Source organism: Schistocerca americana, chromosome 6, assembly GCF_021461395.2.
Source record: "Schistocerca americana isolate TAMUIC-IGC-003095 chromosome 6, iqSchAmer2.1, whole genome shotgun sequence".
NCBI classification, from domain to species: domain Eukaryota; kingdom Metazoa; phylum Arthropoda; class Insecta; order Orthoptera; family Acrididae; genus Schistocerca; species Schistocerca americana.
The window spans coordinates 453,677,555-453,693,457 of NC_060124.1; the positions used below are offsets into that span (position 1 = coordinate 453,677,555).

General features: G+C 44.0%; 1 protein-coding gene across 1 annotated transcript in view; it reads left to right on the top strand.

The window, feature by feature from the left end:
- The window catches only part of LOC124619368 (ATP-binding cassette sub-family G member 1-like), a 480,300-nt gene that overhangs the window by 367,910 nt on the left and 96,487 nt on the right, over positions 1 to 15,903 (top strand). Inside the window, exon 3 of the mRNA XM_047145693.1 lies at positions 6,960 to 7,155. Coding sequence (XP_047001649.1) covers positions 6,960 to 7,155 — 196 coding nt within the window. The remainder of the gene's footprint in view (positions 1 to 6,959; positions 7,156 to 15,903) is intronic.

Below are 15,903 nucleotides of genomic sequence, written 5' to 3' on the forward strand. Positions count from 1 at the left end.
GAACCAGGCTACGAAAATAGGGCCTCTGATACATTTATGCCACTGTTACCTCCCTAAAGATTGTATATTTCAGTCACATGCGCCCATATTTAATACCTCCAGTTTATGTACTCATTAGGCTTTTGGGAGGAGCGTCAGTTTCCAGCTTGTTGCCAATATCCTGTTTGAAGTGTTTACACACTAATTCTGACTCACGATCGTATTTATCTGCCAAAATTATTTAGAAATCATAGCTCGTGCGAAACTCATCCTGCTACTTTTCACTTTATCGTGCGAACCATGGTTGAGCATCAACAGGCACATTCCATATTGTTAGCTTTCCGGAAAGCGTTTGACGAAGTGGTACACTGCAAACTGATAACAAAGGTCAGAGCGTACGGAATAGGTTCTCAGATATGCGAGTGACTCGAAGACTTTTTAAGTAATAAAATCCAGCACTTTGTTCTGGATGACGACTGTTCATCAGACACAAAGGTATCATTAGGTGTGCCTCAGGGAAGTATGATAGGACCACTCGGGTTCTTCATGTAGACACCTCAACAAAAGTTTGGAGTATCAAAGAGTTAGTACAATGACTTCTTATAGTACACAAACTAAAGTTTATAGAATATTTTATCAAAATAAACATACTCGTAATTCCTTCTGAAAACAAGAACGATTTTGGCTAGTTAAAGGAAATCGTTAAAAAACAAAGCAGGCTTTCTCCTAAGTGTACATCTTGAAAACAAAAACAATAAAAAGCTTTACCTCATGATGATTATTATCAGTCTTTAGTAGTCCTCCCCGCACATGGATGAATTCTTCCACTTTGCGAGCAGGCCACTGTGGCCGAGCGGTTCTAGGCGCTTCAGTCTGGAACCGCGGGACCGCTACGGTCGCAGGTTCGAATCCTCCTTCTGGCATGGATGTGTGTGATGTCCTTAGGTTAGTTAGGTTTAAGTAGTTCTAAGTTCTAGGGGACTGATGACCTCAGATGTTAAGTCCCATAGTCATCAGAGCCATTTGAACCATTTTGAACCACTTGCACGCTCTGGATGAGGCAATCAAGTTCATCTTGGAGTATGAGGTCCCACTCCTCAATGACAGCTTTAATGAGGACCTGGAGATAGTTAAGTCGATTCGGACGTTGTGTAATGTCCATCTTCAACAGGTCCCATGCACGCTATATAGCATGCATATCTGGGGACTGTGCTGGTCAATGCATTCGGTTGGTGTTGCATCTTTGAAGATACTGAGACACTGCTAAAGTACAGAGCAGTCTTGCATTGTCATCAACTAGGATGACGTTGTCTCCGACATCACGTCTGTAGGGCCTTACAATCGTTTGTAGGACCTCTTGGAGGTATCGGGGACCAGTCAGATTGCCGTAGATGGGAATCAGAGGATCCGCCGTCCCGCCGTTATTGCCGCCCAGAACATTACACTTCCAGCTGCAAACGGATGGACTTGGTGAACGTATCGGCGTTCCTGGTGTCGTGTAGCGCTTCTCCATGCCCTAAGACGCTCAGTGTTTCTCCGCAAACCAATCCTGGTCTGGTCAGCAAACCTGAAGTTACTCCATTCTTCGTGGTCCTGTGCTGACGTGCAAAAGCCCAGGTCCCTCGATTGCTTCGGTTCCGTTGGTTGAGCGCAAAGCTTTTCATTCTTCTGGAATGAAGACTATCCTGATGAAATCTTCTTTGCACTGTTTGTTATGCGAAACGAATGTCTGTCGCCAATATTTCTAGCAGTTGATGTTGGGCGCGTGCCAGCCGACAATTGGCGGAATCTATCACGCATCGGTGTTGTCATACGAGGACGACCGCTGCAAGGTCTATCGTTCACACTTCCCGACCCTCCGCACTTCCTCCACACTATAGATACACGACTTTGAGTGACATGTAACCGATCGGCAACATCTTGCTGTGCATGACATGCTGAAAGTAAAGCCACTATCCTGACCATATGAGAGTGTTGTATGCCTCTACTTGGCACGTTACTGCTGTGCAGAACACAAACTTAATGAAGCTTTTGTTGATACTGGACTGCTCGCGGTGTGCCGCTGCGGCAGCAATATTTATATGGCCGGGAAACGGCCACAAAACATGCCAGTAGTAAACAACGTTCAGTATTTGGCTCTAACTGGATAGATCAGTGAGACCTGCAGTAACGTAGACTATATTTTACGATAGTATTCGACACAGTCACTTCGGTTACATATCTATGGGGTAACGTTGCAGAGCGACATGAAACAGAACGAGCGCGTAAGGTCGGTCGTGGGGTAGGCGACTGGTCGACTTTTTATCGGGACAATTCTAGGAAAGTGTAGCTCATCTGTAATGAAGACCACATGCAGGACAGTTGTATGACCCATTCCTCAGTACTGTTCCAGTGTTCGGGACCCCCACCCAATCAGTCCAAAAGAAGACATGAAAGCAATTCAGAGGCGGCTGCTAGACTTGTTACAAGAGGATAGATCAAAATACGAGTGATACTGAAATACTCTAGGGAAGAAGACATTATTTTTGTGAAACTTTATTGACAAAGTTAAGAGAACCGGTATCAGACTGCAAAACGATCCTAGTCCCCCAACATACATCTCGTATAAGGGCTCAGAAGACAAGTGAAAAAAAGGCTCGTGCGGAAGCAGACAGTCGGTTTTCCATGATTCTGAGTCACAGCCACTGTCACTAAATATGGTGCACTGGAGCACTGGTGTAGACTTCTGTATTGTAGGTGTGTCATGTAATACCAACTTAACGGTGCTGATGTCTGTCGCATCTCCATTCTCCTTCTTCAGAGTTTCATAAATGTGGTCAGGCGTTTCACCTTTAGTCACTGAAAATCTTCTTGTATGTACATCAACGTAGGTTATTTTCTAAATTTATACAGTGCTGTGTTATGATTGCTCTGTCATCAGCTTAATGAAGGAGGAAAAAATAGGAGACATTACTTTCTGATTGGTACTCGCAGAAGCATTTTGACAGAGTGCTTAGTCCAGACGTTGAGTTCCGGAAGCTCGGCTCCCCGATCATCCTCGACACGTGACTGTGTTGAGGCTGTTGGTATTTTGTAATAATATTGGGTATCCGGTATGAATATTTAAAAAAATATTATTATCGACCCTCGTTGCAACGAAAAAAATTACCGGTAGATCGGTATATCGACGGAAAGATTATCGACGTACCGACCAAAAAAATCGGTTTCTCATTGTAAATATACTGCCAGTTTTAGACCTGTATATTTCCGGTTTCGGTTCCTCTAGAACCATCTTCACATCTGCAAAAATCGGTTACAGGAGTAACCCGTCCACACTAAGCAACCTTCACATGCTACGTGACTGCGGTATCCCTGCAGACATTATGTCTATTTTTGCAAAACACGTGATTTATTATTAGATGTTCTGCACATCAACAAGCTAGCTGCCTGCTTATCGCCCTTAGAGCAAGACTTGAAAGGAAAACGATGCACGTTCACGTTTGGCGGTAACCACTTTGCTAACGGTAACTGCATGTAAGTGGCACAATAACAGGTGTCCCCTGGGTTCGTCGTTTGATTCCGTCACATACCGGATTTGTCCAGAAGTCTTCATGTCGCCTTCCGTGTTTTTCCATTTCTGCAAACGGCAGCCAACTAGCAGTCGAAGTGCGAGAGTTGCTTGGTGCAGTTAAACGCTGCTGTTACTGTTGGCAGTGCCGAGAGTCGATTACGTCAGCATTTCCCCTCACACGTCTCTGCCCACCGCAAAGACCGATCTTCTCATTTAGATTTTTGTTCATCATTTTCACCAACTACTTTTTAAAGAATGCCGATGTGAAGAAAGTTGTGTTAAGAATTGTTTTTAAACGCAACTGGTGTGTTATTTTCTCACGTCGGAAATCCTGTTATTTCATTCAGTACCCCCCACCCTCACCACTCCCCCCCCCACCCCACCCTTCGCTGGTGCAATCGGACTACTTCTTTGTGCCTTCTATACCTACTTCACACAGTCAAGGACAGAGACTGGACATAATGAAAGCTCAAAAAGTAGTATGATTTCCTCACATGGTGAAAGTAAAATTATGTCCTACTGTAATTTCAAAAGAATAATTTCAAATATTTACCGAAAATTGCAATATATATATATATATATATATATATATATATATATATATATAAAAACACAGATGATGTGACTTACCGAACGAAAGTGCTGGCAGGTCGATAGACACACAAACAAACACAAACATACTCATGGAATTCAAGCTTTCGCAACAAACTGTTGCCTCATCAGGAAAGAGGGAAGGAGAGGGAAAGACAAAAGGATGTGGGTTTTGAGGGAGAGGGTAAGGAGTCATTCCAATCCCGGGAGCGGAAAGACTTACCTTAGGGGGAAAAAAGGACAGGTATACACTCGCGCACACACACACATATCCATCCGCACATACACAGTCTGTGTTACCTTTTTTCCCCCTAAGGTAAGTCTTTCCGCTCCCGGGATTGGAATGACTCCTTATCCTCTCCCTTAAAACCCACATCCTTTCGTCTTTCCCTCTCCTTCCCTCTTTCCTGATGAGGCAGCAGTTTGTTGCGAAAGCTTGAATTTCGTGTGTATGTTTGTGTGTCTATCGACCTCCAAGCACTTTCGTTCGGTAAGTCACATAATCTGTGTTTTTAGATATATTTTCCCACGTGGAATGTTTCCCTCTATTATATATATATATATACTGTGGACAGTTGGGAATGTGGGTCTTACGGGAAGCGTGCAAGCGATAAGGTCCTGCAGTCATCTGTTTCCTCGGTGGCTCAGATGGATAGAGCGTCTCCCATGCAAGTAGGAGATCCCAGGTTCGAGTCCCGGTCGGGGCACACATTTTCTGTTGTCCCCATCAAGGTATATCAACAACACCTGTCGGCAGCTGAGGGTTTCAATCAATTATCGTTTTTTCTAGTGAATATATATATATATATAATAAGTAATTGAAACCCTCAGCTACCAACAGGTGTTGATGATATACCTCGATAGGGACAGCTGAAAATGTGTGCCCCGACTGGGACTCGAACCTGGGATCTCCTGCTTACATGGCAGACGCTCTATCCATCTGAGCCACCGAGGACAGATATGAAGAGAGCGACTGCAGGGTCTTATCCCTTGCACGCTTCCCGTGAGACCCACATTCACAACTGTCCACAATCTACATACGTAATGTACCTAATAGATCTTTGCCCATCCACACATTACTCACGCACACTAAGGTAACAATTCCCGTAAGAGGTGAGGCAACTTGTGCGCATTCGCACAGACGAAGGTCAATGGCTGGGTAGCCTTTAACTAATATATATGAAGATAGTAACTGTTCTCGGAAGAACAGATACCATTGTATTTCGAGAACAGTAAGTATTTTCGTATATATAGTTAAAGGCTACCCAGTCATTGACCTTCGTCTGTGCGAATGCGCACAGGTTGCCCGAACTCTTACGGGAATCGTTACCTTAGTGTGCACGAGTAATGAGTGGATGGGCAAATATCTATTAGGTACATTACGTATGTATACCCGGCCGAAGTGGCCGAGCGGTTCTAGGCGCTTGAGTCTGCAACCGCGCGACCACTACGGTCGCAGGTTCGAATCTTGCCTCGGGCGTGGATGTGTGTGATGTCCTTAGGTTAATTAGGTTTAAGTAGTTCTAAGTTCTGGGGGACTGATGACCTCACCTATTAAGTCCCATAGTGCTCAGAGCCATTTGAACCATTTGAACGTATGTATACTGTGGACAATTGGGAATGTGGGTCTCACGGGAAGCGTGCAAGGGATAAGGCCCTACAGTCATCTGTGTCCTCGGTGGCTCAGATGGATAGAGCGCCTGCCATGCAAGTAGGAGATCCCAGGTTCGAGTCCCAGTCGGGGCACACATTTTCAGTTGTCCCCATCAAGGTATATCAACAACACCTGTCGGCAGCTGAGGGTTTCAATTAATTATCGTTTATTCTATAGAAGCTGCACGGTCGTCAATGGTATCTGTTACTATCTTCATATATACTACTTACTATCTTCATATATACAGGGTGTTACAGAAAGGTACGGCCAAACTTTCAGGAAACATTCCTCACACACAAATAAAGAAAAGATGTTATGTGGACATGTGTCCGGAAACGCTTAATTTCCATGTTATAGCTCATTTTAGTTTCGTCCACCTACGCTCAATGGAGCACGTTATCATGATTTCATACGGGATACTCTACCTGTACTTCTATAACATGTGCCTTTACACGTACGACTCAACATGTGGTTCATGCACGATGGAGCTCCTGCACATTTCAGTCGAAGTGTTCGTAGGCTTCTCAACAACAGATTCGGCGACCGATGGATTGGTAGAGGCGGACCAATTCCATGGCCTCCACATTCTCCTGACCTCAACCCTCTTGACTTTCATTTATGGGGGCATTTGAAAGCTCTTGTCTACGCAATCCCGGTACCAAATGTAGAGACTCTTCGTGCTCGTATGGTGGACAGCTGTGATACAATACGCCATTCTCCAGGGCTGCATCAGCGCATCAGGGATTCCATGCGACGGAGGGTGGATGCATGTATCCTCGCTAACGGAGGACATTTTGAACATTTCCTGTAACAAAGTGTTTGAAGTCACGCTGGTCCGTTCTGTTGCTGTGTGTTTCCATTCCATGATTAATGTGATTTGAAGAGAAGTAATAAAATGAGCTCTAACATGGAAAGTAAGCGTTACCGGACACATGTCCACATAACATATTTTCTTTCTTTGTGTGTAAGGAATGTTTCCTGAACGTTTGGCCGTACCTTTTTGTAACACCCTGTATATAAAACAAAAATATCGGCACTCGATATTGCCCTTTCGATATCGATATAACGGTGAAAGGAATCATAGCCGATATGTATATCAACGCTGGTTGGAAAAATATCGAAATATCGATACGTCGATACTTTGCAACGGCGTTAGTTGAGACTGTGTGCTTGGTGTGGGTGCAGGACGCGTGGCATGGGCGGCGAGCTGCGGCTGGACGAGGTGCTGCTGCAGCCGGGCGACAGCCGCCTGCGCCGGCAGGCCAGCTACATCCAGCAGGATGACCACCTGCCGGGCCTGTTCAGCGTCTCCGAGCTCATGTGGATGGCCGCCCACCTCAAGCTCGGCTCCTCGCTCTCCGACAAGGCCAAGAAGCTGCTGGTGAGCCGCCCGCTCTTCTCTCTGCGCCACTTCTCCGCCCTTTGAAACCTCGCGACTTCGCAAACAGTCCTGTCGGGCGAACATCCGCAGCTGATCATTATAGCAGAGGTTGAAAATACCGCTTCAGTTGTAAGGCTCTTTTTATTTAGAATACGACCGGTTTCGGGCTCTTATACGCCCATCATCTGGTGTTACAACTTCGTGCTGTAACCCCGAGCTCCGCGGGGTGCTCTGCGTTCGCTGGTGTACCCCTCAACCGCGGCGCTTGAGGTCACAGCACCAAGTTATAACACCTGATGATGGGCGTATAAGAGCCCGAAACCGGTCGTGTACTAAATAAAAAGAACCATACAACTGAAGCGGTATTTTCAACCTCTGTTCACGATTTTAGCTAATGCGATGTCACATGAACGAGTAGCGCCGTCTTTTCAGTCTTCCCCTGTTGCTGCAATTTAGACTACCCTCCTGGCATTCAACCAGTTTCTTCTTATTTTGAATTTAAAATAAGTCTCGGCTGTGGAACTTACTGTTTAAATGATGCGTTTCGTCTTTCAGCCCATCATCGGATTTTCTACAAAAAAAAAGAAGAAAAGAAAATATCAATAGACACAGGTATGGTCCTATCACGGACGGCTCGAAATAAAAATATCAAAAAAGTGTTTGCGAACCACTAGAAAGAAAACTTATTACCTTTGCTTATATGCTGTGAAATAAGAACAGTGAAAATATGCGATTTCAGTCTTTCTCGGCGTATTCCACTGATGAATTCTTCTCGGGTTATCAGCCGAGTGGTGGCGTCGTCTTGTCGCAACGTTTCAATGAGTTTAGTACCCATCATCTTCGGATGATCACTCGAGAAGAATTGAGTAGTTCTAAGACTAGGGGACTGATGACCTCAGATGTTAAGTCCCATAATGCTTAGAGCCATCTTCCAATTTTCATACAGATAACCCCATTATGTTTCTTTATTATTTCAATATATTCGATCTTCACAATATTTTGCTCAGTAGCCTAATTTTTAATCCCCATTATATGCTCTTCATTAAATTTATATTCCAGAATCATTCATGCACGCCGTCTCTGTGAATTTTCGCTGCTAAGCCCCATGAGGCGCAAAGTCCAGTCCTTAACTGTACACTTGTGTGGACACCTTCATCTGTGTCGGTCAGTTTCACTACACTGTGTTCAAATGAAGCCACATGTCTGCAGTCCTGTAAGTGTGGTCCTGTCGCCACACAGCCCCTCTCTGTACATAAGTATCGAAGGTAACGCTTGCACTTTTCAGTTTTGCCTCTGCTACTGTATTTCTTTTCAGTTTTTTTTTTAATTTTTTACAGCTTCTTATTTATTGGGTAGGTACACAACCTGTTTAGTGCGATGTTGGTGTTTGCTTGTTTCAAAGCATAACGGGAAAAGTAAGCTTTCTTTCTGATGGTTCGTAGACGCTTCGTTGATATTTTCACTTCGAGCTGTGCGTGATAGGACCATGCATCTGGCTGTTTATATCTTTCTTAGTTCTTCTTTCTAGAAAATCTCATGATGCCCTAAACCGTCAAAACGTGACATTAAAACAATTTTCCAAACCAATGCTGTTATTCTTCAAAGTGACCTTTATACGGTTGCTGTACGAACCAGCCCGATGGAGTGGGAAAAGTTAGTAGTGTCTTCTTACTTTCACTTCAGCAGCTTGTCCTTCTCTATCCATTCTGCATCCACTAAAACAGGAACCCTTTCCTCTTCTGCGACAATATCAACCACTACTGTTACTGCCGGCCTGGGTGCCCGAGCGGTTCTAGGCGCTACAGTCTGGAACCACACGACCGCTACGGTCGCAGGTTCGAATCCTGCCTCGGGCATGGGTGTGTGTGATGTCCTTAGGTTAGTTAGGTTTAAGTAGTTCTAAGTTCTAGGGGACTGATGACCGCAGAAATTAAGTCCCATAGTGCTCAGAGCCATTTGAACCACTATTACTAATGCTGTAGACCTTGGTGATAAAACTTTTACTCTTAGAGTAACAACTGGCTAGTTGTCGCATGCACAGTTACGCCACGCAACGGTACGGCCGACTTACCACCGTGTTTATCTTGAAATACTTTAAGCTGAGAGAAAATTCTTCCTGGTCTCCTTTGTTGTTGGTCATACATACCCAAAAAACGTCTGATACTACAGTTGCCATGTGGATCGTTCCGTTCACATAGGAGGGACCTGCACAAAAATACGGAAACCCCAAAAGTAATACACATCATTATCCCTAACACGGTGCAGGAAAATCGTTGGCGTTCAAAATAGCTTCCAGTCGTCCCGGAGTGGCTACATACAAATCGTTAATACCAGAATGAGATTTTCACACTGCAGCGGAGTGTGCGCTAATATGAAACTTCCTGGCAGATTAAAACCGAGTCGCGAACTCGGGACCTTTGCCTTTCGCGATTGCTATAACATCTGAGCTACCCAAGCACGGCGGGGCCGTCCTCACAGCTTCACATCTGCCAGTACCTCGTCTCCTACCTTCCAAACTTGGAAACGTCCCCCAGGCTGTGGCTAAGCCATGTCTTTGCAATATCCTTTCTTCCAGAAGTGCTAGTTCTGCAGGTTCGCAGGAGAGCTTCTGTGAAGTTTGGAAGGTAGGAGACGAGGTACTGGTAGAAGTAAAGCTGTGAGAACGGGGCGTGAGTTGTGCTTGGGTAGTTCAGATTGTAGAGCACTTGCCCGCGAAAGGCAAAGGTCCCGAGTTCGAGTCTTGGTCCGGCACACAGTTTTAATCTGCCAGGAAGTTCCAAATGCTGAATAGTTTTCAAGGGAACTTTATACCAAGTTTACGTAACGGCGATGGAGATGTGTAGCCATCATGTATCCTTCTCTCCAAAGAAGACCACAGAAGGACAATTATTTTTTGATCTGGAGACTGTGGTGAAAATAAGAGGTGCGACAGTTCATTCTCATGCTCACAAAACCAATCCTGGATGACGGTAACCGTGTGAACAGGGACCCTGTCTTCTTGGAACACAGCATCACCACTGGGGAGTAAACATCGTACCAAGAGGTGGACCTGATCAGCCAGACTTGTCACATAATCCTAGGCAGTTATGTGACCATCCAGAGTAACCCTGGGGCCCATGGAAACACCACGATACCGCCTCCCAAATCTTCACCGAACACTCCCTACGTTTCACACTAGAGGCGTGAGCCCGGCCTTAAGTTGGCAACAGTGTGGAGTAGCACTTATCCGACCAAATTACATTCTTACATTATTCCATAGTCCGGGTCTTACGGCTTAGCCACCACGTTTTTCGGTTACAAGTATTTGCAATACTGATCTATGGTGCAAATGGCTCTGAGCACTATGGGACTTAACATCTGTGGTCATCAGTCCCCTAGAACTTAGAACTACTTAAACCTAACTAACCTAAGGACATCACACACATCCATGCCCGAGGCAGGATTCGAACCTGCGGCCGTAGCAGTCGCGCGGTTCCGGACTGAGCGCCTAGAACCGCTAGACCACCGCGGCCGGCTGATCTATGGTTTTGGAATTCCAGCCTGCCCTGCACTTCGCAAATTGTGGAGGTCCCTTCGTATTGTTTTCGTGCTGACGTCGTTCTCAGTTGCGAGGAGGGGCAGGAGGAGGAGGAGGAGGATATGATTAGTTTTTAACGTCTCGTCGACAACGAGGTCATTAGAGACGGAGCACAAAGTCGGATTAGAGAAGGATGGAGCCGGAAGTTGGCCGTGCCCTTTCGAAGGAACAATCCCGCCACTTGCCTTACACGATTTGGGGAAACCACGGAAAACCTAAATTTGGATGGCCGGACTGGGGTTTGAACCGTCGTCCTCCCGAATGCGAGTCCAGTGTTCGCAGCTGCGACATCCAGTTTTGCAGTGACTTTTGCAGCTCTCGTCCTATTGGTTTTTTCCTCTTCACTGACCGTCCGTCACGGACGCTCAGTATACTTTCGTCCGGTTTGTGGCTCGGCGATGATATTTTTCCGCTTTTCGTATATACGCAATAAGTCTTCGATATTGTGCCTATTGAAACACCAAGTACTTTTACTGTCTTCGTTATGGAAGCACCCCCCATAAGAGCAGCAGCAATATGCCCACGTTCAAATTTACTTACAAGGGGACCCTCCATACTGTAAATCACGGATTTTGATGTGCTTCATGTATGTTGTAGAGGCACTTACCTTAGTATCTGATTATCCGGTTTTTAGAGACGGGCCTTGGTTTTTGAGAAAATGGATTTTGAATTTCATTGTGTGGTTTGTATACCGGTAACGTTACAAGCAGTGTAAGGTGTGCGAAATTATAAAGATATATTTTTTATTAATTTTTTCTGTCATACAATATTACAAAGTCTTATTTTTCATCGTCCACATTGCTTGATGTGCCAGAACAACATTGTGGGGGATACTTACCATAGAAACAAACAATGCACAAATTTTCGCAGCACCACGCGCATTGTATGAATGCAACCGTCTTGCAGGCGTACGGTTTCATCATGAGCAATACCGGGAAACACAATTCTTTTGCGTTCAAAAAGATTTCTTTTTCAACCACTAATTTCGATGCGAACCATGCGTATCTAATCATGCTTTCAAAATTAAGCGCCCTGAATTGATGTAGGATTAGCGAATGTAATTTTATCGAATCTTCCCCAGAAGCGATCTCCCTATCGTCTTCCATCAAGTTGGGACCATTCAGAACAATTTTCGTGAAAATTTTCACCTGTCGCTAAAAATAAGCATCGCAGGACTGGCAATAAGGAGTGCGCTTTGGCGGGACCACTTTTAGGGTGCAGGTGCTCGCTTTCCTTTCATCAGTGAATAGATGATCGTATAAAGCTGAATCGGTTTGCCCTCCCTACGAATCGATAATGTACAAAACAAATTTCTGTCCCTCGTACGGAAGAATTACAGAACGCATAAATTCTTCGTATTCCAGTTTCGTGAACTTCCCGCATTTCGTGCTGGACGCGACTACATTTCTGTATTTCCCAGTTGATTCGTCTGCTCGTTTTTGAACGTTAGGATCATATTTTCTGGACGGTCTTGCATACATAACATAAACATATGGCAGCAGGATTCGAACACGGTACCTCCAGCGCGGTAGCCGTGCACCTTAACTACTGCGCTGCGCTTACTTACTCGGAATACACGTAATGTTACGGGTATAGACAGCAAGCAAAGAACTTCAAAATCAATTTTCTCGAAAACTAAGGCGCGTCTCTGAAAAACACGATAGTCAGATACTCAGGCTAAGTGCCTCTACAACAGATTTGAAGCGCATCAAAATCCGCGATTTACAGTATGGAGGGCCTCCTTGTTAGCTCCGACCTGATGTACTATCACAATTACACAGACCACTATTTTGACCACGTCTGACCCTTGAAAACTATCGAAGACATCGCACATGTGCTTTTATTGTCAAATACAATAACGCAACTTGCAAGCTTGGCTTGTATCTGCATTTATGTTCAAGTGTTCCTTTACAGCGGTGCTTTTTGCCCAGCCTCTGTAGTTCTCCAGCTTTTCACCTATCTCAAACGTCACAATATCATGTCTTTTCTCATGTTTATAAAGAACATTTGTGACAACTTCGTAATACATGGGTTTCCTTTTTGAACCAAATTTGTGAGTCAGATATCGTATGAATGTGTCGCCTGGTACAGCTGTAGCGCGTCCTGCATTTTTAGACGAACTCATCGTTCGTACTTGTTTCTGAACACTGTTACTTTATCCTGAAGGATTCCTGGCTTCTTCCTAGTCCACGTACAACGTAAATCGGCAGGTACGACGTAAATCATCAATCACCCATAGCTCTTCTCCATCCACCATCGCCGGCCGGAGTGGCCGAGCGGTTCTAGGCGCTACAGTCTGGAACCGCGTGACCGCTACGGTCGCAGGTTCGAATCCTGCCTCGGGCATGGATGTTTGTGATGTCCTTAGGTTAGTTAGGTTTAAGTAGTTCTAAGTTCTAGGGCACTGATGACCTCAGAAGTTAAGTCCCATAGTGCTCAGTGCCATTAGAACCATCCACCACCATCCGTGCTTTCCTGTTAAAGGTTATACTTAAAAGTGGAAGTAATTCCCTTACTGATCAAACAATTTTTAACTTCCCTGATTTTCTCCTGATTAAGGCTCCTAATCATCTCAAAATTTTAAAATAAAACACCATGTTCACCAATGTCTGTAAAAATTATTTACTTACGCTATTGCAATTTCGGCCTATTAGCCATTGTTAAGTGGTATAATTGTACTTTAGCACATGTCAAAATCTAAAAACGTCTCTGACATGCATACAAGTCTTCATGTATCTGTATGTCGAGTCTTGAATGATGTTAACGTCAGCATGAATCACTCCAATGAACGCTTTTAAAAACCATTATTAATTAATTTGTTCCGTTTTATATTCGTGCCATTAATTATGAGTTATTTGAGTCTAATTATAATTAATTGTCTGCTCTAATTTCAAACTGATTCTTTTATTCGCTTCTGAAGTTATCAGACACGGAGAAAAAAACGTACTTCAACAACAGCTTGGTCTAAAAGTCTGATAGTACAGATTCTGTTGAAACTGGATCAAAAGTTGGTAATAATGTATTATGGTCGATCTACAGTGTTTTTATTCCTTATATGTACTCTGTGCAGTAGCTATGCTGTTTGGAAAAATTATCCTCTTATGTACACATTTTTTTTTTTTTTTTTCGTTCATCAGGCTTGTGAATACTCCGATGCGGCTCACCATGACTTTCTCTCTTCATCTCTGAGTAGCATTTTCTTTATTTGTTGGATGTGTTCCAATCTCTGTCTTTACCTACAGTGTTTCCTCTCTACGACTTCCTCTAGTATCATAAAAGTTATGAAGTTATTCCCTGATCTCTTAACAAATGCCCTGTCATTCTGTCTCTTCTTCTGTTCGGCATTTGCCACGATTCTGCTGAGAAAATCTCCATTTATTGCCCCATCAGTCCACATAAATTACACCATCATTGTGTTATACCGCATGTCGAAAGCTTAGATTCTTTTTTTCCGGTTTTCTCACAATCTATGATTATCATGCATCCAGTGTTGTGTTTCGCGTTCATTCTCAGAAATTTCTGTCTCCGATTATGCCCTATGCTTGATGCTAATAGACTTCTATCAGCGAGAAATACCCTCTTTGTGTTGGTCAGCTTCTTACCTCCTCCTCGCTTCGTCCGTTATGTGTTTTTTCGCTTCCAAGGTGGCCCAGTTTTTCTTCATCTTCTATGTGGTTCTCACTTTTGCTGTTAATTTCATCGCTTCTCTCATTTCTGCTAATCCTCATTACTTCCGACTTTCTTTAGTTTACTTTTAGTCTGTATCCTGTGTTCAGACTGTTCATTCCGTCACCAGGTCCTGGTATTCTGCTTCACCTTCACCATGTATACATGTGGACTGAAAACGACGCTAGTTCTATCGCAGAGCGTGAAGTTCCTGCCGCTGAAATAAGTATACATCTCAATGTTTCTTCCCTCTGTGAGGTGCGAATGTACGTTGCAATGTAGAACTGCCTGAGATGCCGTGAGACAGTTCATGCAATTTGGCGGGTACACGGCTAAATGGAAAACAAAGCCATAAAGCTACTTAGTGACAGAGTTTCCACAACAAATTCAGAACATGAATGAATGCTGTAATTTTTAGTTTCCCACGTCCTGATATCATAGACTCAGTTCAAAATGGAGGGCTTCGCCCCACGCAGCGTCGTCAGCTGAGGCAGTCCTGTGTTGCGTGGAACCGGAAGTTCTCGCGTGCAGAACTTCAGAAATCACTCCCACGATATCACCAGAGCGGAAGTCTGCATTGTGTCGTACGTCCAAGTGTGACACGCGGTATCCGTTCGCATGGCCCTGCCGGTAGCAGACTGCTGGTAGTTTTCTCTTTCCCACTCAGTCGGGTTCATTATACTAGGTCGAGAAACGAACCACTCAGTGCCGTGTCCCTTAGATTCATGTTTAATTTCTTTGGCACTCTTAAAGTTCTGCCACAGTCTAACATACCAGTCGCGATACTCTCTGAGCCGAAGTTGTTACCGTTTGACAGATGGAGCGACACTAGCGCTCCAAGCGGTTAGAAAGGTGACTGTTGACTGCGTCGTAACGACAAAGTTCGTTTTTAAATATTTTTCTACTTAATTAACGAAATAGCTGTTATGTTTTGCGTTCCATGCGTTATTAAACCACCAAGAGACATAAATTAACGTAAAATAACGTAAAAACAGCTAAATCTCACTGAATCAATGACATAAACAACAACTTAATCCCGAAGAAATATTTCCGAACATCTGCACAAATTCAGCTTACTCTACTGAAAGCAAGAGAATATAAACAAGTATTTCACACATGAGCAGCATATATTTCTGTTGTTGCCTATTTCTATTATTATTAGGAATTTCACTGACTCGTAAAATTTTTTTGTGGGGTCTATTGATTTGCCCATTCCTACGCGTTACTAGGCTTTCCAATATAAGAATATCTCTGTAAATTCCGCTTCAGAAACGAATATTTCGAAGATTCGTGCCGTTTGTGGTTCAGATGTAACAATTATTGTGAAATTAGTGTCTTCTGTGTTTGGAAACAGTTTTATTACCTTTGTCATTTTACTGTCGCGTCTGGGTGGTTTTTCATGCAGCTACAGGTGTTGTTGCTTACTTTGTACGATAAATAATGTAGGTATTACATTCCGAACAAGTTCCCTACGTTACACACTCACTGATCTGGATGAAAGTGTT